We start from the raw sequence: 26,799 nt of genomic DNA, 5'->3' as shown, positions 1-26,799 counted from the left end.
AAACATTAACTCTGTTTTCTCCTCCACAGATGCTGCCAGACCTGCTGAGCTTTTCCAGCAACTTCATTTTGTCCCCTTCAAGTCTGCTCTGCCAATCAATATGATCACAGCAGATTATCCCACTCAGGACCCTGTTCCTGCTTTCTCCCCAGAACTTTTGATTTCTTTAACCCAAGAACTAAGATCTAATTGAGGTATGCAAGATGCTAGAGGAGATTGTTTTCTCGTGCGGAGCACTATAGAATGAGAGGTCTTAGTTTTAGGATAAGGGCTGGCAGATTTAAAACAGATCAGGAGAGATTATTTTTCTCTAAAGGCCGTGGAATTCATTACCCCAGAGAGCAGTGGGTGCTGGGACATTGAGTAAACTTATGAAGGAGACAGAGTTGTAAATTGTAACTACTTGAAGGATTATGGAGAGTGGGCAGGAAAGTGGAGTTGAGGCCGAGATGTGATCAGCCATGACCGTATTAAGATCATGACAGAGGAAACTAGAAGGGCTGAATGGCCCACTTCATGTCAGCCCTGATGAGGAGTCATCTAGACTCGAATCATTAGCTGGCTCTCTCTCCATAGATGCTGCCTGACCTGCTGTGATCTCCCGCATTTGTTGATTTCAGTACAGATTCCAGTGTCTGTGGTAATTTGCTCCTATTCCTGCTCCTAGTTCTTATTATGTTTATATTTATATCTAACTCCATCTTGAAAACATTCAATGTTTTGGCCTTGACCACATTCTGTGGCAGAGAATTCCACAGGCTCACCACTCTCTGGATGAAGAAATTTCTCCTCATCTCAGCCCTAAGTGGCCGACCCCCGTATCCTTAGATTGTGACCCCCTGGTTCTGGGCTCCCTGGTCATCGGGAACACCCTTCCTGCATTTACTCTGGGTCTGGTCCTGTTAGAATTTTATAGGTTTCTATGAGATTGTTCCTGATCCTTCTAAAGAAACGTTGGAACTGAGTGTGATTTTGTTTTACTTTTGTTAAAATGTGAGCACATGTAGGGTGTTTACAGTATCATTCCTGGCAGATACAATCAGCAAGAACATTCCACCACCCAGCCTGCCTGAAAACACAGAGCTCGCCCAGCACGGGTGTAGATTGTAGCTGCAGCTCTCAACCCGGGGCGCAAACTCACAACAAATGGTCAGGCAGCCACTGCTGTGGCCTGGAGAGGAACAGTGCAAGCGTTGCTCAGCTTTTCTCCTCTTTTGTGTTTTATTGCATTGCTGGTGAGGGAGTGGTATTGTGGCAGAGGGAGGCGGGGCATGTGTCAGTGCGAGGGAGGAGAAATGCTTTCTGCAGTCCTCCAGCATCACTGCCTTGTGGGCGTCATGCTTCAATTCAGCTCTGGTGAAATTGCCTGGCAATCAGACTCTCCTGCTGTGCCCTGCCCCCTCCTCCGCAGCTAGGGAATGAGAGAGAGAGAGAGAGAGATATATATAGACTTGGATGATGTACAAGGCCAGCCAGTTCCATCTGAAGTGCAGTTTGACCCAGACCAGGAGACGTGTTTCCATTTAAAAGGATTTCTTTGGTAAATATTAATCTCATTTTCTTTTCTTGCGGTTGAATGCAAATAGAGGCTTCAGTAGAATTGCCGGAACATTTAACTGTGGGGTTATTAAAAGGCAGACAGCCTGTTGAATACAGGCCGTCATCTTAAAGCAACATTGATCTGTCACCTTTCACCAGCTGTAAGCAGCCATTCAACCTTGCTCTTTCTGTAGGCGTCTGTTCCACCAGTCTTTTAATCAGGCACAGCTTTTCAGCTCCTCTCAGTACACAGCCTTAAAATGGGTGGTTTGACAAGGTTCTCATTTATGGCAGTTATTCAGATTCCGTGCTGTAAAGATGTCTTGGTGCTTTCAGTGTATATAGCTTGCATCTGATGAGGTATAGACAAATGTCACTCAATACTACTGTGCTCCCTGCAAACGAGAGCTGGCCTCAGTCTGGGAATGCATCCGGATATTGTCTGTATCACCTACAGGCCTCCAACCTTTACACACACTCACTAATAGGCAGATGTAGCTTTTTGTTTTGCTGTGCAATCTTTCTGGTCCATCCCTATTGTTTTGAGGAGAAGTATATTTCAGTTTAAATCAGGAGATTTAAGCATGAGCTCCAATCAGAAAAGGTAGGCATTAGGAGAGTATTTTTCAGTAGATGGAGAGACACCCTCACTTTGGTCCCTTTTGGTTTGTTTACCCATTCTCAATCAACCCTGCCATTTTCTCCTTGTAGGACATCTCCTCAGTCAGTTCAGAGTTCCGTGTTTATCCTTCCTCTTTATGCACATCAATGATGATTCACTTCCTGTGTTTTGAGATCTATAGCTCCTCGGATACAGAGATACCCCCTTCCTCCTCAGCCCACACACTCAATTTCGTGTCTCTCTCCCTACTTCCATTTCCTCTGGCCCGCATGGCATCTACCTTAACCCTCCAGCCTGTGCCCACAATCCCTGACCCTCTCACTCCCTTTCTCTTCCTGCCCCAGTTTCAACCCCTGCCCACCACCTTCCTAAGCCAGCTCTCCCCTCCCGTACCTCTGTCCTCCCCTGCACCCCCAGCTCCACCCACAATACCCTGTCCCCTACACCTTCTACCCCTCTTTTCTGTCCCCTTCCCTCTGCAACCACTGCCCTTCCTCCATCCCACTGCCCGTCGACACCAACATCACCAAAGAACAAAAGATGAATTTCACGAAGGAATAGCAGCTGAAAGAGAAAAATATTATCTGTCTCTTTTTACAGCATCTTTTACTGAATTTCTGAAAGATTTTCTGCTGAGGGGTAAATAGCAACAAGGTCTCCCACCAATAGTGCCATGGGATCTTGTAGATTCATACTTCATTCAAAAGGCAGTCTTGACAGTATGATTTAGATTTTATTGTCACATGTATTTTACAGTAAGAATACAATAAAATACAGTGAAAAGCTTTCATTTGTCATGATGCAGTGCAATTTTGAATAATTTACGGAAAAAAAAGACAGGTATAGCTTGAAGAGAGTCCATCAGTCCTGAGCCAGCTCATCACCATCTTGCCAACATACTTATGTTTCTCGACTGAGATTGAACACACCACCTCTGACTTGAGAGTGTTAACCCACTGAGCTCTAGTCATTGAGGTGAAAGGGCCCTCGCTAGATGGTCCTATAGAGGAATCCTCCAGCACTAAACAAGCAGCATGAAACCTGCCAGCATTTAAACTTTGTGAAGAAATACGAGCTAAGAACTAGAAAGATTTAATCAGAGATAGGAAGGAAGAAGGAAACTTTATCTTGTCACACACACCACATTCTGTGCCAAAAACATGATCTTTGTGAGGGGAACAGTTCTTTATTTCTGTTTTCTGATCCTGCTGTCGATGGCTGCTTGGATTCAGCTTATGGCAGTTCTCGAACTTTCCATGAGGTTACACTATGACAGTGAGGTTCCAGCCTCGCGCAAAGCTCCGAGTTTTGTTTCACTGGCAGCTGCACCTTCAGCTGCCTAAGGCCTAATTTCAGGAATTCCTTCCCAAACGTCTCTACATCTCTCTCTTCTCCTTTACCATAGAAACATTAACAGTAGGAGCAGCAATCGACCATTCGGCCCTTCGAGCCTGCTGTGCCATTTGATATCATCATGGCTGATCATCCAATTCAGTTCCTGTTCCTGCTTTCTCCCCCATACCCTTTGAACTTTTAGCCCTATGAACCATATCCAACTCCTTGAAAACATTCAACTGGTTTCTGTAGCACAGCATTTCAAGTACTCCTTATAACCTATCGTTTTGGTCAGCTGTTCTTAGAATCATAGAATTTGAAAGTACCGAAGGAGGCCATTGTGTCTCTATCAGCTCTTGAAAGAGCCACTCAGCTAGTCCCACGCTCCACCCCTTATCTCCGTAGCCCTCTAACTTCTTCTATCGCCATTGGTAGCCCCTTGGGATGTTTTATTCTGCCAAAGGTGCTATAGAAATACAGTGTTTTAGTTGTTGTTATAGAGATCATCAAAGCCGAACCAATGCCTATTTGCATTTTACCAATGGGAGTCCTGGCAAAACATTTCAAAGTGAGAAGTCTGACTAATCCCTGTTTTCCATTAGCTGGAGTTGTGGCTCACTGTTTAAGGGTCCTGTTTCAAAGGCACAAAGGTTGTGGGTTCAGGTCCCACTTTGGGAAAGTTATCTCAGTTTTTTCGGTCACCCTTCGGGGGAGTGCTGTATTTGTCACAAATGCTGTTGTAGAAGTGAGATGTCCAATCTCTCAGCTGGGTATGTACGATTCAGTACTGATGGTCAAAGAAGGTCAGGACAGTTCTCCCCAATATTTATTCGCTCAAGTAACACCTAAGACATATTATCTGGCTGCACACAATTTGGCCGCAGTGTTTCTCACTCTGCAACAGCAACCACAATTTAAAATTACTTCATGACCTGGTAAGCATTTTGGGGGTGGCCTTAGGTTCTAGAAAAAGCACATTTTTATTGTATTTGCCCTTCCCCAATGAACCAGTTTGTCTGCTAACTCCACCCTAGCTGAGATCTCTTGAGCTCAAATTGTTTCTGACACTTCTTGCAAACGTGGTGGTGCCTCCCTAAGTTAGTGTCTGCTGTTTGGAATTCTGACAGTGCATAGTGACAAGGTTGAGTTTGTCAAACACCTAACAGTTCAAATTCCATTGCAGGATTTGAACCCATGTCTCCAGTAAATTACCTGGTTGTGTAGGTTAAGAGTTCAGTGATATTACTAGTTGGCCATCACCTCCACTCCCAGGCCTCAGCCCATAACCAATCCTCCCTCTCATCTCCGCCCCCTTGACCTGACACAACCTGTCCATCTTCTCTCCCACCTATCCGCTCGTCCCACCTCACTGACCAATCCTCACCACTCCCTACCTGCATTCACCTATCACCATCCCACCTACCTTCCCCAACCTCACCCCTCCTCTCTATTTATTTCGGAGCTCCCTTTCCCCATTTCTGAAGAAGGGTCCCGATTCGAAATGCCAACTTTCCTGCTCCTCTGATGCTGCCTGGCCTGCTATGTTCCTCCGGCTCCACACTGCGTTACCACCAATTAGCACCTTCTGCACGAAAATTATTCTCCTCATCTCCATCTTGAATGTTACTTTGAAACAGTGGGCCCTAGTTTGTGAATCTGCTAAAGAAGGATACATCTCCTGAACATTCACCCTGTCAAGACCCTCTCAGGATCCTGAATGCTTCAGTCAGGTCACAGTTAGCGAACCTGTATGGCAGATGTACATTTGGTTCAGATGCCAGTCCACTCAGTGTTGCTGAAGGACAGTTCCTGTGGTGGAGATGATTGTTTCACTGCCCAAGCCCTTCTCAGCAACCAATTTAACACCTCCATCCCTGCAGGAAATGACTGTGTCAAGAAACACTTTCTTGCAGTCACAGAGCAACTTTATTGTGTCTTAAAAAGTTGCAAAGTGCTTCACACAGTGAATTATAACTGCGGTGCAGTGGGCAAACACAGCAGCCATTCAGTACCACTGATATCCCACACTATTAGAAATCAGATCAACGAGAGCGGCTTGCCAACCTCTTGCGATTGCTCTTGGGGTCTCCAGGGATCAAGGATGAGGCTGCAAGGTCTTCAGTGAGTTTCTTCAATGGGAGGAAAAGCATTTCATCTCAAAACATTGTCATAAAACGCAATCCCCCTTTATCCCAGCTATTGCCCGTCCTGAGGAAGTGTGGCTGGACCGGAAACGTTAACTCTGCTTTCTTCCCAGACCTTCAGCAGTCTCTGGTTTTTTTGTTTCAAATCCCCAGCATCTGCAGTTCTTTAGTTTTATCTTTATATTGTCATAAACCTATTGCACTGAAAGATAAATCAACAGCTGTCGCTCTATAACTGTACATGGCAAACTGAGACAAAGGAGACGACACAGCATTGATTCACTCCACAAATGAAAACAACAAATTGGGCCTAGCTTGTCAGAATTGTTTAAACTTGTCATAGGGCAAGATAGAAATAGGCTGGTTTCAGTGGTTGAAGGGTAGATCTATGTAAGATTATATAAAAGAATCACAATATAGGAGAAGGCCAGGCTGCCTGGCTTGCTGTGTTCACCCAGCTCTATACCTTGTTACCTCAGACTCCAGCATCAGCAGTTCCTACTATCTCACGATATATGAGAAACTGCCTTACTCAAGGGCTGTGAGGCTGTGAAATGAACTTAATGGTTGAAGCAGCAACATTTAAGAGTGGGTTAGACAGGCAGCTGGTGGCAAAAGGGATAGTGTGAGCCCCTAGGATTAGGAACGCTGCTCACGTGAAAGATAAACACTAAAATCTACATGGTGACACACTCAGAGATAGCAAGAGCTGCAGATGCTGGAGTCAGAGATAATACAGTGTGGAGCTGGATGAACACAGCAGGCCAGGCAGCATCAGAAGAGCAGGAAAGTTGATGTTTCAGGTCAGGACCCTTCTTCAGAAATGGGGGAGGGGGAAGGGAGCTCAGAAATAAATAGAGAGAGGAGGGGTGAGGCTGGGGAAGGTAGATTGTTTGGTGATAGGTCAGTGCAGGTAGGGAGTGGTGGGGGTTGGTTAGTGAGGTGGGAGGAGCGGAGAGGTGGGAGAGAAGATGGGCAGATAGTGTCGTTCGTCGCGAACAGAGCGCAGATGCTCTACAATGCCACCTACAATCCAACCCCATATTCCCTCCACACCCCTATCTGCCTTTCTTAGGGACCCCTCTCTCCATGACTCCCTTGTCTGCTCCACACTCCCCACTAACCCACCACCCCCGGCACCTTTCCCTGCAACCGCAGGAAGTGCTACACCTGCCCCTACACCTCCCCCCTCACCTCTATCCAAAGCACCAAACAAACCTTTCACATCAGACAGGGGTTCACCTGCACATCCGCCAATGTGGTCTACTGTATCCACTGCTCCCGATGTGGCCTCCTCTACATCGGTGAGACCAAGTGGAAGCTCAGAAACCACTTTGTAGAGCATCTGCCTCTGTACGCGACAAACAGCACCTTCCGGTCACGAACCATTTTAACTTCCCCTCCCAGTCCCTGGGCGACATGTCCATCCTGGGCCTCCTCCAGTGTTACAATGACGCCACCCGCAAACTGGAGGAGCAGCACATCATATTCCTCCTCGGGAGCCTACAGCCCAATGGCCTAAACGTGGATTTTACCGGTGTCAAAATCTCCCCACCCGCCCCGGCTTCATCCCGTGACCAACCCTCTCTCTCATCCCTGCCTCCTTGACCTGTCCATCTTCTCTCCCACCTATCCACCCCTCCCACCTCACTAAACAATTTCCACCATTCTCTACCTCCACTGACCTTTCACCATCCCACCTACCTTCCCCAGCCCCACCCCTCCTCTCTCTATTTATTTCTGAGTTCCCTTCCCCCTCCCCATTTCTGAAGAAGTGTCCTGACCCGAAACATCAACTTTCCTGCTCCTCTGATGCTGCCTGACCTGCTATGCTCCTCCAGCTCCACACTGTTATCACTAACATCTATATGTTAGCTCAAATCAGCTCATTTGGCATAAACTGAGGTTTGAGTGATGATCTGGTTACTACCTCTGTTCACATGGAAATGAGGAGCAGGAATAGGTCAATCAGCCCTTCAAGCCTGATCCTTGTTTATCACGGCTAAGGCTGTATCTAAACGCCAAATTTTACCTTTCTCCCCATATCGCTCGAAGACTCTTTGTAAAAGTTTTATCAGTGTCTCTTTTTTTTGAAAGTATTCAGTAGCTTCCAAGATTGACCACCTACTGTGAAGAAATACTTCCTCATCTCAGTCTGAAATGGCCCCCTCTATACCCTCAGACTCTTGAAACCCTGATTCTACTCTCCCAAATCATGAGAAACATCCTCCCTGCATCTAGTCTGTCCAGCTCGTGTATATATTTCAAAGAAATTCACTCATCCAAAATTCCAATGAATCCAGTTAAAAAGATCCCTCTTCATAGGACAGAACTGCCATCCCTAGTGACTTTCCTCAATGGTAAGTATATCGTCTCTTCAATAGGGACAATCTTTGTGCTGCAGCTATTGTCACTGTTATGATGGTGAACTTCCCATGATGACGTTAACACATTCCCTATCAGGCCCCTGCTCATTGCACCATTATTGACCGGAGAAATGTGCTTGTGACTTCTATGAAAGAAAGGTTAAATTGCACTCAATTAGAGCAAGTGATTTGCTATGGCTAAGTCTCCCTTGAGGTTTGTCGCTTATCATTCATCCCACAGGAGCTGGAGCTATAAAATGTCCTGAAGGCTGTGAGAATGCAAAGTGTAACGTGGATGTGAGTCTTGACATGTATTTATTTCCTGAACTCATTGGAAGAGGCGTCTGCTATTCCTAACCATCAAATGCAGTTGGAAATATAGCTGAAAATATAGTACCAGGTTCTACTACATGCTCCCAGTCAGGCACATATGACAACCTGATATATTGGTGATATATTGGTCTCAGCTGTAAAGATATGAAATTTCAGTGTAGACCAAACAAGGTTACTCTGAATCACTTGCAAATTGATATTCTCCACCCCCAGCCTTCAGTGTAGAGTACATTGGCACAGATGAGGGGAATGGGGAAATGTGCTAGTTTGAATCTAACCTGCTGACGTTCTGATTTCAGTCTCTCAAGTTGCTTTGCAGAGGCTGCAACTCTGCCTAAAGATGGCAGAGGATAAAGAGTAAAGGTCAGGAACTGTAGCTTGGCTATTGGGGTGTGGGGAAAAAGGCCAGAGATTGGCAGGATGTGATAGAACCAGTGTAGGTGCGGTGGGCCAAATAGTCTCCATATGCACTGTAGCAATCCTGTGATATTCCTGCAGGCTGTTAGCAGGTGTGCATGGTCTATGATAATTTTAGGAGCACAAGAAAAAGAAGCAGGTATAGGCCATTCAGCCCATCGATCACATTACCAATCCTCATCACCCTTAATTCTCTAACTGGCGACAGATCTATTGATTGGTCTTGACAATACTCATTGACTAAACATCCACAAGCTGAGGATATCAAAGAGCCACAGCTCTCTTAGAGATAAACAGCATGGAAACAGACCTTTCAGTCCAGCTCATCCATGCCGACCAGATATCCTAAATTAATCTAGTCCCATTTGCCAGCATTTGGCCAATATCCCTGTAAACCCTTCCTATTCATAAATCACATCCAGATGCCTTTTAAATGTTGTAACTGTACCAGCTTCCACCACTTCCTCTGGCAGCTCATTCCATACACGCACCACCCTCTATGTGAAAAAGTTAACCCTTAGGTCCGTTTTAAATCTTTCCCTTCTTACCTTAAACTTATGTCCTCTAGTTTTGGACACCCCCACCCAGGGGAAAACCTTGTCTCTTGATTGATTTCAGGCAGAAGATACAGAAGCCTGAACACACACACGAGCAGGTTCAGGAACAGTTTCTTCCTGGCCGTTATCAGACTGATGAATGGACTCTGTCGCCTCATATAACGCTAATCTTGCTAACATTGATCTCGCTGAGCGCACACCCTGTGCAATGTAACCTGTATGTCTCTATCTAAGTCTTTTTGATCTGTACATCCTTTGCTTACTATGATCTGTCTGTATCGCTTGTAAACAAAGCTTCTCACTGTGGAAGAGGCTGTAGGAGATCATTACCGGGGTGCGATGGGTCTTTGATGTTGGTTGTCTTTCCGCGGGAGCAAGTCGTGTAATTAGAGTCCATGGATGGAAGGTTGGCTTCCGTGATGGTCTGGGCTGTACACACCACCTTCTGCAGTTCCTTATGGTCTTGGGCAGAGCAGTTGCCATACCAGGCCATTATGCAACCAGACAGTATGCTTTCAATGGTGCATCTGTAGAAGTTGGTGAGGGTCCTTATTTACTCTATCCATGCCCCTCATGATTTTATAAACCTCTGTAAGGTCACCTCTCAGCCTCCGATGCTCCAGGGAAAATAGCCCCAGCCTATTCAGCCTCTCCCTTGGAGCGACCACATTTCTCCTTGTCTCAGTCCTAAATGACTGACCCCTCACCCTGACAATATGACCTAGCCAAGGGAACCAACCCCTCAGCCTCTGGATTTTCAACAGTTTTCTCTCCTGTTTGTTAGAAGATTCACAGTTAGAATCTGAATTGAGGAGAAGTGTGTACCTTGCACTGTCACGCAGACTGGCTGTGGGTTAGTGCCCAGTGCTTCAGTGTCAAATGTTTTCGTGGGAAGATGATTGACTCCCAAAACGACTGGGGTTAGGAGCCAAGGCTGACACATTCTGGAGTATGTTGGTGTGATTTGCCACAGTCCTGACTGTCACTTCCTGACCCAGATTTGAATGGGCTTACCGAGGGGCAGGTGGAAGGAAACTACATTTAACCTTACGTTATAAAGATTACGCTAAAACGTCATGAGGTGCACTGACAGGATTATGCTGGCAATTTGTGAGTGAGAGCAGGAGGCCGGTGAGTCAGGAACTTGCTGATCTCCTCTTATTGACCTTTGAGTTCCTTGAGGGGGTTTTTGAAGGGGCTGGAGTGGAGGAGAAGGCTATTTTCAGAAAATCACTACACCCAAACATACTTTTAAAAAACACGTTCATTCATAAGATATGGCCATCAGTGGCGAAGCCAGCATTTAAAGGTTGTGGCAAACTCTCTTCTTGACTTGCGCTAATTCATGTAGACTGTAGGAACACCCACAATACCATTAGGGAGGGAATTCCAGTATTTTGATCCAGCAACAATGAAGGAATGGTGATTTACTTCCAGGGCAGGATGGTGAGTGGCTCAGAGGGGAACTTGCTGGGGGTAGTGTTCCCATGTATTTGCTACCCGGTGTCCTTCTAAATGGTAGAGGTTGTGGGTTTGGAAGTTGATATCAAAGGAGGAATTGCAAGTTGCTGCAGTGCATCTTGTAAATGGTACATTCTGGTGCACGTCAGGTTTGGCACAGGCAGTGTTAATTTTTTTTTGTGTTGATTAATTTTAGAAACTGGAGGCTCTCACTCCAGATCGTGCGGGTGACTTTTTAATTTAGCAGTTTGGTCACTTTTCTGTTTATTGAGACTGTTAACCTTCTCCTCTATCAAGGTGACTCATCGTCCCATCAGGGCATTTACATGTGAAGACCATGTCACGTGAGTGATGCAGATACGATGTGGGATGGAGATGTGAAACTCTGGTTCCCCAGATTGAAAATTGTGCCCTGAAAATAATTAAATTAAATCCCCCCCCAACCCCCAACTAAATATTACCCTCCAGTCAGTAACTTTGAACTTGAAAGAGCCACTAAGGTCATTGAAGAATGAGACGAAGCTCAAGAAGTGCTGTTTATCCTGCCTGAATGACAACATTCTTAAGTAGTGAATGTGAAAGGAGGTGCTGGTGAGGACTGCAGAGTCAGCAGATACCTCATCCTGGAACTTGCAGCCAAGCCTGATCAGGCCAACTGTCTAACTGTAGCATTTAAAGAGCAGTTTTGATAACTGTAGTAATGTGGCATCTTGGGGGAGGTACTGGCTGCTGGTAATCTTATATAAGCAGGCAGTGTGGCATTAGGAGTGCAGCCTTACCCTGCAGCACATGAGCCTGATGCTTTTTGTACTGCCTGATTGATGCTTAAATCAAATAACTCGAAACAATCGGACAGTCATGAGTGCTCTGTCAAATGGATTTCGTCTACACACTGGCTTTCAGATTTAAAATAGAAAAATATTTGGTTAACAATAAAATTGAGAAAGTTGTGTCAAAACTTGCTCCCCCTGGAGATTCTCATGACTCTAAACAAGTCAGTGTCGATGTTGAAATGAAAACAGAAAGTGCAGGAGAAACTTTGTCTGGCAACATCTGTGGAGAAAGAGAGAGAGAAAGAGTTAATGTTTTGAGTCCGTTATGATCTTCTTTAGAATTGTCATATTTTGTTTTAATTCAGATTTCTGGTATCTGCAGTGACATAGTTTTGGTGTTGATGTTGAAATGACCAGGGAGGGGCACAGCTTCCTGACTCTAATTGTGTCAGAGGTGGTTCACCCAGGACTCTCTTTAAAAATCAATTATCGATGCATTAGCAGCGTTCTTAATTGAAGGTGCTTATTGCTGTTATTGTTACGAAGGTTCACTCAAATGCAGCATTGATTAGATGCCTATCAAAAGGCCTTTAGTGACTTGAGGACAGATAGTAATCCATGTGAGGCTTTGGGGATAACAGGTGATGGATACCTATATCCCCCACAATGAACTTCTGAAAATACTGATTTTCTGCATCAGATGCTGAAGGAGGGTTTCTGAGAACATAAGAGCCAGGAACTGGCCATTCCGCCCCTCGAGTCTGCTCCACCATTTAATATAATCATGGCTGATCTCATCTCGGACTCAACTCTACTTTCCTGCCTGCTCTCCATAACCCTTCAACCCGTTACTAATTAAAAATCTGTCTCCTCCTCAAATTTATTCAATTCCACTGCACCCAATTCCACAGATTCACAACCCTTTGAGAAACGTAATTTCTCCTCATCTCTGTTTTAAATCTGCCACTCCTTCCTTCTCGGATCTAGATCACTCCACATGAGGAAATATCCTCTCTACGTCTACTTCGTCAATTTCCTTTAGCATCTTAACATCTCCCCTCATTCTTCTAAACTCCAGAGAGTATCGGCCTAACCTGCTCAATCTCTGTCCAGAAGACAAATCTCTCTCTCTAACCAATCTAGCTCTGAGGAATTAGCCAGGAACAAATAGTTACTTACATACGTGATGTTATACAGTGACTGAATATAGCAAATCCTGCTTTTGGTGTGTAGGGTTATGGAAATTTCCCTCAATTCTGACAATTTCTTTCTGCATTTTCTGTTTCTAATTAGCCTATTGCACTGGTGTACAGTTACCAAATAAGTCACATACTCGGGATCGGGGTGTATGCAGTTCAGTTTGTACGGACTTTCCAGGGAATCCATGAAATGAAGTCACATTGTGCTGTAACACAGGTTAGGCATGCAAGTAAAGGCTGTGCCACACTCCAGTGGTGTCTGCACGCCAGATGGTGTGCCAGCGATTTATTCTAGCACACAGCTGGCAAAAATGGCAAGGGTCTGGGAAAAGAGGTGGGCAATTTAGAACTGAGATGAGGAGAAATTTCCTCACCCAGATAGTGGTGAGCCTGTAGAATTCTCTGCCCCAGAAAGCAGCTGAGGTCAAAACATAGACATTGTTCTTAGGGCTAAAGGGATCAACAGGTATGGGGAGAACAGGGAACTGATCAGCCATGATCATATTGAATGATGGAATAGGCTCAAAGGGCTGAATGGCCAACTCCTGCTTCTGTTTTCTATGTTTCCGTATAAAATCCTAAAACGTGCACTTATGAGTAGAGGGTGGTGAATGTCCTGATGACATTCTGATAAAGGTAGGAATGAGCAGGGAAGTGCCTGGTGCTGAAGAATTACTGAACCTGTATGATTACCATGGAATTGGATCGAGCTTCACAATATCAGACAACATGCCCTGTTTGTCACTTTAATGGTAGGCACACGACACCAGATTATAGTCCAACAGGTTTATCTGAAATCATAAGATTTCAAAGCACTGCTGCTTCGTCAGGTGAAGTCAAAGGGGCAGCGCTCAGAAAGCTTGTGATTTCAAGTAAACCCGTTGGACTATAACCTGGTGCATGTGACTTCTGACCTTATCCACCCCAATCCAACACCAGCCCCTCCACATAATCGTTTTAACTGAACACTGGTGAATGTAACATTCATAAAGGTGTACAATGTGTATAATACCAGCATTTAGCTTTTGGGGGAGGGAATTCATGATCATTTGAAAAGGGATCCTTTCAACCAATAAGCTTAAAAACCATTGCTGTCTAAGAGTATGCTTAGGCTTACTTCAAAGACCAGAAGACAACAGCTTAAAACGAGGCAGGCAGGGCTGTTATGGTGCTGTGGTAGTGTCCCTAACTCAGAGCCAGGAGGCCCAGGTTCAAGTTCTACCTGCTCCAGAGGTGTGCAGTAACACATTGGAGCAGCTTGGCTAAAATAAAATTGTTAAAAATGAGGCAGGTGTCTTCTGCCCACCAAAACATTCCACCTGATGAAATGTAGGTTTGAGGACAGGGAAGGTGTTTGTTTTTAAATGGAGGAGCTGTGGTGGGCTGTAAGGGCAGCGAACTCCCAAAATGCAGCGGTGTGGCAGTCTGCACGTGCTTAGTAAGCTGTGGCCCGGTAGCAGTGCGGCCTGCCTTCAGATTCTGCAAACAGAGCCAACCCTCAGCAGCACAGAGTGTACCTGAGGCAGCTCATCGCTGACGGTGCTTAAGGCATTCCTGCTCTTGTATTCATAATGACTTAGAGGAGGGTTTGTGAACGTCTCGACAAACTCTCAAATGGCAGGTTCAAGCAGGAGCTCAGCAAAGATACGCTTGCAAAGGGAGGAATGAATTAAAAACCCTTTTTGTTTTTTTTTTGTTCCCTTTTTCTGCTTTAGACGGAAGGCTCGTCACCCACAGAGGACACCGCAATGGCAGGTAATGACTCCGTCTCTGAGAGGATCCTCTTCAGACGGACTGGGACTGAAATGTTACTCGCGGGAAAGCAATGGAGCGTGTTATAGTTGTGTCTGTCAGACTTTAATCCCAGGCCGTGCTCCCTTTAACCACCCGAGGCTGGTTTTCAGAAAAACTTTGACACCATTTCAAAGGATGACCCACTGTCCTCCAGAACCTTCCTGCTGGGAATTGTGGTTCCACTTCAAACACTGGCTACAGCTTCCTCACACTGCGCTCAGTGTTGGCCCTTGTTCCTGTCAGTCTGTAAACGCTGAGGCCTGCTGGAGGGATGGGGACAGGACAGTGAAGATGCCAGCTGAGTTTGATCCAGAGCCTGTCACCAGCTGAAACCCCACCCAAAGTGTGCCGTTCCCCTCTCACTGACACTCAGTCCTGACTCCTGCCACAGGCCCGGGACCCAGCAGAGTGAACACAGACCGCGCGGCGGGGCATGGTTATTGATGGTGGGAGGAATTCGATGAGACTCACAGCCAGACACCAGCACCCTCCTTCAGCCCAATATTTGGACATCAGCAGACATGCACACGCACACACATGTAAAGGCATACTCACAGAAACATCCAAAGGCATGCACACAACATGCATGCACAGACACGCATAGAGAGAAAGCAAAGGTGGAAATCAGATGAGGATGGGTCACCCATCAGGAAGACTGCCTGACCAAATTTCCCCTGAGGATCATAGTCATAGAGCTGTACAGTAGGGAAACAGACCCTTCAGTCCAAGTTGTCCATGCCGACCAGATATCCTAAATTAATCTAGTCCCATTGACCAGCATTTGGCCGATATCTCTCTAAACCCTTCCTATTCATATACCTATCCAGATGGCTGTTAAATGTTGTAATTATACCAGCCTCCACCACTTCCTCTGGCAGCTCATTCTGAATATGCATCACCTTCTGTGTGAAAAGGTTGCCCCTTAGGTCCTTTTTAAATCTTTCCCCTCTCACCTTAAACCTATGCTGTCTAGTTTTGGACTCCCCTACCCCAGGAAAAAGGCATTGACTGTTCACCTTATCCATACCTCTAGTGTTTGTATAAACCCCCCTCAGCCTCCAACGCTCCAGGGAAAATAGCCCCAGTCTATTCAGCCTGTCCCTGTAGCTCAAACCCACCAACCCTGGCAACATCCTTGTAAATCTTTTCTGAACCCTCTCAAGTCTCACAACATCCTTTCTATAGCAGGAGACCAGAATTGAATGCAGTATTCCAATAGTGGCCTAACCAATGTCCTGTACAGCCACAACATGACCTCCCAACTCCTACACTCAATGCACTGACCAATAAAGGCAAGCGTACCAAATGACTTCTTCACCACCCTGTCTACCTGCAGCTCCACTTTCAAGGAACTATGGACCTACACTTCAGGGTCTCTTTGTTCAGCAACACTCCCCAGGACCTTATTATTAAGTGTATAGGCTCTGCCCTGATTTGCCTTTCCAAAATGTAGCACCTCACGTTTATCCAGATTAAACTCCATTTGCCACTCCTCGGCTCTTCGGCGCATCTGATCAAGGTCCTGTTGTACTCTGAGGTAACCTTCTTCGCTGTGCACTACACCTCCAATTTTGGTGTCATCTGCAAACTTACTAACCACACCCCCTACGTTCACATCCAAATCATTTATATAAGTGACAAAAAGCAGTGGACCCAGCACCGATCCTTGTGGCCGACCACTGGTCACAGGCCTCCAGTCTAAAAAACAACCCACCACCACCTTGTCTCCTACCTTCGAGCCAATTTTGTATCCAGATAGCTAGTTCTCCCTGTATTCCATGTGATTTAACCTTGCTAACCAGTCTACCATGTGGTACCTTGTCAAGTGCCTTACTGAAATCCACATTGATCATGCCCACCTCTCTACCCTCATCAACCCGCTTCATTACTCCTTCAAAAAACTCAACCAAGTTAGTGAGACACGATTTCCCACACACAAAGCCATGTTGACTATCCCTACTCAGTCCTTGCCTTTCCAAAAACACGTAAATCCTGTCCCTCAGGATTCCTTACAACAACTTACCCATCACTGGTGTCAGGCTCACCGGTCTGTAGTTCCCCAACTGCTCCTTACCACCTTTCTTAAATAATGGTAGCATGTTCACCAACCTCCAGTCTTCTGGCACCTCCCCTGCGGCTATCGGTGATGCAAATATCTCAGCAAGGGGCCCAGCAATCACTTCCCTAGCTTCCCACAAAGTTCTAGGGTAGACTTGATCAGGTCCTGGGGATTTATCCACCTTTTATGCGTTTTAAGAAGTCTAGCACCACCTCCTCTGTAATATGGACACTTTTCAGGATATCGCTATTTGTTTCCCCATATTCTGTATGTTCCATACCCTTCTCCACAGTAAACACTGATGCAAAATACTTGTTTAGTATCTCCATCATCTCCTGCAGTTCCTCACATAGGTAATTTTGTTGATCTTTTAAGGGGCTGTATTCTCTCCCTAGTTACTCTTTTGTCCATAATGTATTTGTAGAAACCCTTTTGGATTCTCCTTAATCTTGGATTCTCCTTGCCAAAGCCAACTCCTGTCCCACTTTTGCCCTCCTGATTTCCCTCTTGAGTATACTGCTACTTCCTTTATACTCCTCTTGGGATTTCCTCAATCCCTGCTGTCTACACCTGCCATATACGTCCTTCCTGTTCAGATGGGAGAAGCAGAGTGGCCACCCTGTTGTGAGAGACACAGTTCCATAGAGAGAGAAATACGTGAGCATCTCTGTCACATTTAACAAAAATTGAGTTCCTTTTAATCTGCATTTCCCTGAACTCTTCCAATTTATTAGTTGTGGAAATATTTGAAGTAGAGACCCAGGATAAAGTCTCCAGGAATTCATCCAAGCAGAGTCGACAACGTGTGTGTGTGTCTGTGTGTGTGTGTGTGAATGCCTGTCAGTCAGTCTATCTGTATCAGGACATATGAAATCCAGTTCCTGTATTGGCCTAGAATTGGAGTGGGGACATAGTGAGGCGCACATGTGTTTGTGTCAGGAACAGTGAACAAACCTGAGCGTAAATGGGTTGATTTGACTTGGCCCCATACTCAGCCTCATCTTCATTATCAGAAAACCAGCGAGCTGACGTCCCTAGATAGCTGACTGGGCACCCTCATACAGCAGGCTCCTGAAACCAGAAACAGGACAGTTTTAAGAATAACTATTTTTTTAAAAAGCTGTAGTCGTCGAGGTGACACAGTGACACTGTCACCCTGCAATCTGCTCACTGACTGCTACACAAGATCTTTGACCAGATGAGATTTAAATCAAGGGACATCTGTAACCGTTCTGATCTTTGAAGTCAAATTGTGAAATGGATTGAAACCACAGTTCACCACAAGTTTCTCCATTGAACTGAGTATTTCCTGAAAAGAGCTCAGTGGGGCCAAGGATTGGGAGTCATAGAGTCATACAGCACGGAAACAGACCCTTCAGTCCAACCAGTCCATGCCAACCATAGTCCCAAACTAAACTAGTTCCACCTGCCTGCTGCTGCCCCATATCCCTCCAAACCTTTCCTATATATGTACCTATCCAAATGTCTTTTAAACATTGTAATCATACCCGCATCCACCACTTCCTCAGGAAGTTCATTCCACATGTGAACCACCCTCTGTGTAAAAAATTTGCCCCTCATGTCTTTTTAAATCTCTCTCCTCTCACCTTAAAAACGTGTACCCCTAGTCTTGAAATCCCCCATCCTAGGGAAAAGACAACTCCCATTAACTTTATGTATACTGCTCATTATTTTAGCAAATATTTATTTTAACATTATTTTCAACATCCTACTCTCCAGTGAAAAAAGTCCTAGACTATCCAGCTTTTTTTTAATAACTCAAACCTTCCATACCTGGCAAACATCCTGGTAAATTTCTTCTGAACCCTCTCCAGCTTGATAATATCCTTCCTAAAACTGGGTGACCAGAACTGGACACAGTACTCCAGAAGAAGCCTCACTAATGTCCTGCACAACCTCAGCATAACGTCCCAACTTCTATACTCATAGGACAGCTCAATGAAGGCAAATGTGCCAAATACCTTTTTAACCAGCCTGTCCATATGTGACATAAACTTCAAAGAATTATGTACCTGAACCCCTCGGTCACTCTGTTCTACAACACTACCCAAGGCATTACCATTAATTGTATAAGCCCTACTCTTGTTTGTTTTAGCAAAATGCAATACCTCACATTTGTCCAGATTGAACTCCATCTGCCACTTTTCAGCCCGTTGACCCATTTGATCAAGATCCCTCTGTAATCTTAGAAAACCTTCTTCACTGTTCATTATGCCACCAATTTTGGTGTAATCTGCAAATTTACTAACCACGCCTTCTATATTCTCATCCAAATCATTTATATAAATGACAAACAAAACAGGACTCAGAACCGATCCCTGTGGAACACAGCTGGTCACAGGCCTTCAATCCGAAAAACAACCCTCCACCATTACTCTGTCTCCTGCCGTTGAGCCAATTATGTATCCAATTGGAAAGCTCACGCTGAATCCCATGTGACCTAACTTTACTAATTAGTGTATCAGGCAGAACCTTGTCAAAGGTTTCACTAAAATCCAAATAAACAAATGTCCATAAATCCTATCTGTTATAATCATCTCCAACAATTTACCCACAACTGAAGACAGACTCACAGGTCTATCATTCCCCAGTTTCTCCTTACAATGTTTCTTCAACAAAGATACAACATTAGCCAACCTCCAGTCATCAGGCACCTCACCTGTAGTTATAGATGATACAAATCTTTCTGCAAGGGGTCTTATTATTTCCTCCGTTATTTCCCACAACATTCTGGGATACATTAGATCAGGTCCCAGAGATTTATCCACCTTTATATTTTCTAAGACCTCCTGAACTTCCTCTTTTGTAATGTAAACTGTTTTTAAAACATCAAAGTTTATTTTTCTGCATTCTCCAGACTCCATTTCTTTGTCCACGCAAAATATTCATTTAGCATTTCTCCCGTCTGCTGGAGTTCAACACAGAGACTACCTCCTTGATCTTTAAGAGACCTTACCCTCTCTCTCTAGCTACCCTCTTGCTCTTAATGTATTTGTAGAATCTCTTTGGATTATCCTTAACCTTATCTGCCAATTTTATCTCATATCCCCCTTTGCCTTTTGATTTCTCTCATAAGAATGCCTCTACACTCTTTATATTTTTTAAGAGATTCAATTAAAACTACAACTCCTATACTCAAAGGACAGACTAATGAAGACAAGCATGCTAAAATGCCTTCTTAATCACCCTGTCTATAGCTGACGCAAACTTCAAAAGAATTATGTACCTGAATACCTAGGTCCCTCTGTTCTACAGCACTTCCCAAGGCCCTACCATTAATTGTATAAGTCCTGTCCTGTTTGTTTTACCAAAATGCAATACCTCGCATTTATCCAGATGGAACTCCATCTGCCATTTTTCAGTCCATTGACCCATTTGATCAATATCCCATTGTAATATTAGAAAACCTTCTTCACTGTCTACTATGCTGCAAACTTAGGAGCAGAAAGGACAAGCCTCTGACTCTCCAGGCAGCATAGAACACAGAACAGTACGGCACAAGAACAGGCCCTTCAGCCCACCATGTCTGTACCGGCAAAGATGCCATTCTATACTAATCCCACCTGCCTGCACATTGTCCGTGTCCCTCTGTTCCCTGCCTGTTGATGTGTTTGTCTATAAGCCTCATAAACATTGCTATTGTGCTATCCGCTTCTACTATCACCTCTGGCAGTGTGATCCAGGAATGTACCACCCTCTGTGTTTTAAAAACAAACCCTGCCTCGCACGTCTCCTTTAAACTTAACCCCTGTCACCTTAAACCTGTGCCCGCTAGTATTTGATATTTCCACCTTGGAAAAAAGACTCCCAACTTTGCACCCTTTCCACACCTCTCATAATTTTATATTCTTCTATCAGGTCATCCCTCAGACTCTGACGATGTGGTGAAAATAATACAAGTTTGTCGAACCTCTCCTTACAGCTAATGCACTCCAATCCAGGCAACATCCTGGTCAACCTCTTTTGCTCCCCCTGCAAAGCGTCTATATCCTTCTAAGAGTATGGTTACCAGAACTGCACATAATACTCTAAATGTGGCCTAACTAAAGTTTTATACAGCTGCAGCATGACTTGCTAACTTTTTTACTCATTGCTCCGACCAGTGAAGGCAACATGCCCTATGAAATCTTTTCACCTTATCCACTTACATTGTCACTTTCAGGGAGCCATGGAATTTGCACCCCAAGACCTCTCTGTATATTAATGCTCCTCAAGGTCCTGCCATTTACTCTATACTTCCCTCTTGCATTTGACCTCCCAAAACGTATCACCTCACACTGGTCTGGATTAAACTCCATCTGCCATTTCTCCACCCAACTTTCCATCTGATCTACATCTTGCTGTATCCTTTGACCACCTTGCTCATTATCCATAACTTCACAACTTTTCATGCCATCTGCAAACTTTAATCAGACCACCTACATTTTCATGCAAATCATTTATAAATGTTACAAACACAGAGGTCCCAGCACTGATCCTTGTAGGACACCACAGATAACAGATCTCTGGTCAGAAAAACACCCTTCCACATCTACCGTCTGTCTTCTATGGCCAAACCAATTTCATGTCCAACTTATTTGCACTTCTACACACAAAGAGCCATCGCCCAAAATACACCTTTCACACTGGTGACTTCACAGTTAATGTGTCTCCATTGCATCTGCATAGATCTGGAACATTTTAACCAATCAATTACAAGTTACTTACAGCATCTTGGATTTCAATTTGAAAATTAAATGTCGCAATTGACAGTGTTCATTACAGTGTGATCCACTACATCTCTTTTTTATCAAGTATAATAGCTCCTGAACATTTGTATCCCTAAACCTGATATTCCACATACATTTGCAAGGAATTTATTACCTCAGTGATTGGAAAGTTTCTTGGATTGCAATTAGCTGTGTATTCCTTAGTTGACAGGTTGAAACTGCTTCCTCTCCTTTGCAGCCTTCATCTTACCCCCACCCCCACAGCCTCCATCTTCCCCACCCTCCATACCCTCTTTCTCCCCTCACATCTTTCTTATAGCTTCTTTCTCCTCCCATCCAGGCTGCCCCCGCCCCACCCCCAACCTCCTGAAACCTCCATCTCCTTCTCCAAACCCTCCTGCTGCTACTTCTTTCCCTCTTCCTTGTCAACCCTGTGGAAGTTTTTTCACTGGAGCGCAGAAGATTGAGGGGTGACCTCATAGAGGTTTATAAAACCATGCGGGGCATAGATAACGTGATTAGTAAGGGTCTTTTCCTTAAGGTGGGTGAGTTCAAAACCAGGGAGCATATTTTTAAGGTGAGAGGAGAAAGATTTAAAAAGGACAAGAGAGGCAAGTTTTTTTACACAGAGAGTTGTTCATTTGTGGAATGAGCTGTCAGAGGAAGTGTTGGATGCAGGTGTAGTTACAACATTTAAAAGGCATTTGGATAAGTACATGAATAAGAAAGGTTTGGAGGGATATGGGCCAAACACAGGCAGGTGGGACTGGTTTGGTTTGGGAACATGGTCAGCGTGGGCTAGTTGGATGAAGGGTCTGTTTCCATGCTGTATGTCTCTATGATGAATAAGACAAAAGGCTGCCCTTAAAAAGCCTCCCACGTTCTGGCCAAAGCCAGCTGTCACTGCCCCTTGCATCTCCATAACACATTGCTGGAGTTCAGCTCTCGGATCTCACACCACCCCCTCTCTCAGTCCCTGGATGTGAGCTCATGGCTTCCAGTAAATGTGCTCTCCCTTGGACTGTCTCAGTGCCAGCACTGGTTTTCTTAGCTGCTCACCACTCCTCCATTTGCAGGCTGTTTCTGTCCTGCGTTTGCTCCTGATGGGCTCACCAGTGAGTGAATTTTCTGGGCGATTTTAGAATTTTCGAGGGCAAACTCGCTCGCTGTGCCCACTGTATTTTGAGCTCTGTAACATTGTGGTGCTGGAGGCACGTCTTTCAGATGCTGTGTTAAACAAAGGCCCTGTGTGTTCTCTCAAGTGAAGGTAAAGATCCCTTGGCACAATTTTGAAGAACAGGGGACTTATTCCTGGTGTCTTTGCTGATATTTATACCTCAACTGTGTCATTGTAAAGGTTATCCAGTTAGTACGAGCTTGCTGTATGCAAACTGGCTGTTGCATTTCCTACATTCCAAGAGTGACTGCTACAGAGAAATTCATTGTGATGTTACTGGTCATGAAAGGTGCTATATAAATGCAAGTTTTACTTATTCATCATATTACACATAATAGGGTTGGATAATTGAAGAGAATTAGACAAGCTCGTATCGTGTTTCATTTCCAGTTGCTGGAAGCAGCATACATTCATATGCAGGGACCCATTCTTCATTAACAACAGGAAGATGTTCAAGCCTTGCACTTCTATTGAATCACTCTGGAGCTTCGAGAGCCTACAACACCGCCTTTTGCTTCCTCCATGGCTATGCCACAGCCATTCATTGTCAACTTGTCAACCAACTGGCATCATTATCACTGTTGTGATTGTTTGTTTGAAATTTGACGTTCTTGTGGTGAGAAACTGGATGAGTTAGGACTATATTCACTGGAGTTTAGAAGAATGAAGGGGGATTCTCAGAAACCTGTAAAATTCTAACAGGACTAGACATGGTAAATGCAGAAAAGATGCTCCCGATGACCGGGGAGTCCAGAACCAGGGGGTCACAGTCTAAGGATACGGATTACGTCATGTAAGACTGAGATGAGGAGAAATTACTTCAACCAGAGATTAGTGAAATTCTCGTTAACAGAAAGTGGTTGAGGCCAAAACATTGTATGTTTTCAAGAAGGAGATAGATTTTGCTGTTAGGACTAACGTAGTAAAAGGATATGGGGAGAAAGAGGGAACAGGGAACTGAGTTGGATGATCAGCCATGATCTTATTGAATGGGGGAGCAGGATGAAAGGGCTGAATAGCCTACTCCTGCTCCAGTTTTCTATGTTAGTCATGATGATGCGGCACAAGAGGTTTGAACAATGTGTCTCCCTTCTCAACCAATATCCAGTCCAGCGATTGACAACAGGAGTGGTCATTCAACCAGGGCAGAAGCACCAATCCCTCATTGGCTGCCTGCACTTGCCAATCTAATATTCAGAACTGTTAAAATCAGTGGAATTGAATATTGGGTGGGCTGTGTAATGGGGGAGTAATAGACTTACTTCCTCACGGGAACCACTGGTTGTAAATAGGAAACCTGTCTATTTTAAACATTCTTTTAATGCATGGGCACTGAGACCAAATTAATCCTTGTCCTGAGAGCAGCAATTCCACATAAAAACAGGGATTGAACCCGTAGCCTCAGTGTCATAATCAGTGATAATAAAACTCTGGGAACCCCAGCTTTGCTTCTGGGCATTACTGACTATTGGAACAGGAGTAAGGAACGCATAGAGTGAAAAAGGCAGAGGAGGGAAGAGCGATCTTAATTGGAAGAAGGGATTTTAAGATGACTGAGTGCACATCATGACCACTTGTGATTCAGGGTTTTGGAAGAGGCTGGGCACCTTCCAATTTAATTAAGATGATGGTTATGGGCAATGGGCCTTGCTATCGTGACAGTACCGTAATAATTAATTTCATTCAGTCTTGGTTTAAATTAAGAACTGTCTCTAAATCCGTACACATTACCTTCAGGCTGACACCGCACAGCTAATGTAGGGAGCCTTTAGGGTGAAACCACATGACTGGCTTATTCCAGTCTATTCAGATTTCTTATTACCCAGAACCACAGGCTCTCAGTGGGTACTTTAGCCTCAGGAAAATGTTCCCCCACTACTGTCGCTTCTGCCATTATCCAGTAGGTCCACAGCCAGTATTTTCTATGGGTGTTTCTTTCAGTGTCCATTGATATTGAGTGTGTTCGAGTTGCGATGTGATCAGAGTGGCCGTCTTTAATGGCGGCTCTGGAATTGCCTGCATTGGGAACACATGCTCCCTTTAATTTGAAAGAATAAACTTGCAGTTTTAAACACGCCTTTTACACCCTTCGTGTGCCCTAAAGTTTTTTTACAATCAATGAAACACTGGTGAAGAATAGCCCCTCCCCCTCTTCCCCCCACGCTGTAATGTCAGGAAATGGAACGCCAAGTGGTGCACAGCAAGGTCCCATTAATGGCAAAGTGGGAATGAATTGTCTGTCAGTTTTAATGATGTGATTATAAATTAAAATACATCCATACATCACTGTGTTGGTCTGTCATGTGATACGTGTTGGGGTTGACATTAATGGTCCTGCCCAAGTTGGTTGTTAAAGACGATTTGGCAACAGTTCCTGGTGGGAAAGCCGTCCTGTCAGAACAGGCCGCTAACTTTGACGAGATTGGGTCCTGGAATGACAGGGGAATTGTGGGGTGGGGAGGGGGTTAACATGTCACTCTCTTCCCTGTTGCTTTGTCGCTCCTTTCTGCAACGTGGGTGGGGGAGATGAGCAAAGACATAGCCAGCAACTCCCATGTGGCTGGGAAGGCAGGACATCGAACTGAAACTTATGGAAAATAAGCCTCTAATAAAACGCTTTCTGAAGGAGTCCAGCATGCCCTCTGCTGCTCCGACATTCCTCAACCAACACTGCCAAGTGGTCTTGCTCTTGTTTATGGAATCTTGCTATGTGCTCAAAAGCTTTTGGCTGCAGCAAAAATATCTAAACTGCTCCCCAGATACACAGTATGCAAAGACTTTTGCCAGGAGTGTGTGAAAGCTCGATTTAAAAAGTCAAACTGTATTTTTTTTAAACTTGTCAGCAGAGTCTCTAGGGGGTTAATGGGTTTCCAGCTGCTATTAATGTGTTGCTAGTTGAACCATTGCTGTTAAAATTATTGATATAAGGATACAAAGGGCTATTATAGGCCTGACTGTCAACAGATTTTAATGGTTAACCAGGCCAACTTCCTTCAAGAACAGTTCTCTCTCTTGGAAAATAAAAACCTTTCCTCTTGTTTTTTTTCTCTAAATTTTCAAAATTTTCTTTTTAAAAATATTCTTAATCCTCTGGTACAAGATAATCAGGGTGGATTGTATTTCATTGAAATGATCCTTCCTCACTGCCTCCCATTCTCGATTTTCTTTCTCCCTGCTATTTTGGGATGGCCTGGAGGGAGAAATCAAAGCGGGGAATGGAATTCCAACACTTAGTGGTTCAGCCTTGACTTCCGGCTAAATACTGAGACTAGCAACTGTAACCGTGGAAACGCATGATTCAACCGTGGCTGCTTACAGTCACAACAGTTACACTGATTAAACAGCAGGGTTATGTGCTGTCCAGCTTTCCTGCAAACGGGCAGGCAACATTGAGGGTAAAATATGGGTGTCAACTGCTCCTCCAGTTCCTCAACTAAAGTGCAGAACATCGCTGCCAAAGGTAAGCGGAGGTCTAACAGAGGCAGTGCAGCTTGGCTAACCTTTTTAAAAACTGAGAGACAGCCTCCCAGTTGATTTCAGCTGCTCCCACTCTATTACAGACCTGAATTTCTCAATGCGATAGCCATGCAGTAGAAAGGTTAGGATGCCGGAGTAATGACTTACAGTGTTGCGAGGCGAGTGACAATGGTTTACAATTGATGGGGAATAGATTTAAAGCAGAGGATATTAATGAAAACATAAAGCATTGCTGCAAGACATGAAGAGGATGCTTTGAGAGGTGAGAGACCACATCAGGACATTCCTTCGTGCCGATCATAATCAAGACGAGGCATGGACTTGTGGCTAGGTTCAAAAACAAGGATTTTTAACAAAACGACTGAGATGCCTTGGTTCTTTTCTGGAGGGGAAGGAGGTTGGCTTGAGAGCTGCAGTGGACTGTAAAAGATTCCCTCACCTAGATCTTGTTTTTGAACCAAAGACATAATGAGTGAGTTTAACAGACACTTTCTGTTTTCTTCCACAGATAAACTGAAAGATTGCAAGATTATCTTTGTTGTTGGTGAGTACAGAATTGACTTATACTCAATAGTTCAGTGTTTTTGTAAAATTAACTGAACGACTTAACGAGAAATGCTTTCGAAAAAGTGATTCCTCACTGGTACATTACCTGGATCTTTGGAAATGGTGAGAAGGGGATTTGAGACGGTTTTTGATGGCGCAGTGGTTTCCTGTTAACACTACACAGCGGTCTAAACTGTGATATTTTCTTCAACCTGCAGTTAGTGGGGCGCAGTGTGGCCCCGCCTCGCCCAGTGGGGCGCAGTGTGGCCC

General features: G+C 44.6%; 1 protein-coding gene and 1 long non-coding RNA gene across 3 annotated transcripts in view; one reads left to right on the top strand and one right to left on the bottom strand.

The window, feature by feature from the left end:
- ak5l (adenylate kinase 5, like) overlaps nt 1–26,648 on the top strand; it is a 118,463-nt gene extending 91,815 nt beyond the window's left edge. The window contains exons 9-10 of one of the 2 annotated variants that reach the window (XM_048613734.1): nt 14,462–14,501; nt 26,492–26,648. In XM_048613734.1, coding sequence (XP_048469691.1) covers nt 14,462–14,501; nt 26,492–26,583 — 132 coding nt within the window. In that variant the 3' untranslated portion in view covers nt 26,584–26,648. The remainder of the gene's footprint in view (nt 1–14,461; nt 14,502–26,491) is intronic. The other variant, XM_048613733.1, reaches the window with a different exon arrangement.
- Nucleotides 5,404–9,771, bottom strand: LOC125486388. The gene is made up of 2 exons (XR_007265070.1): nt 9,644–9,771; nt 5,404–5,842 (listed from the first exon to the last, which is right to left on the bottom strand). It is a non-coding gene; the product is annotated as an uncharacterized LOC125486388 (long non-coding RNA).
- Nucleotides 26,649–26,799: the final 151 nt, after the last annotated feature.

This window comes from Rhincodon typus, chromosome 28, assembly GCF_021869965.1.
Source record: "Rhincodon typus isolate 14 chromosome 28, sRhiTyp1.1, whole genome shotgun sequence".
NCBI lineage: Eukaryota > Metazoa > Chordata > Chondrichthyes > Orectolobiformes > Rhincodontidae > Rhincodon > Rhincodon typus.
The sequence above is the reverse complement of the archived record's forward strand: the minus strand, read 5'-3'. Positions and strand labels throughout refer to the sequence as shown.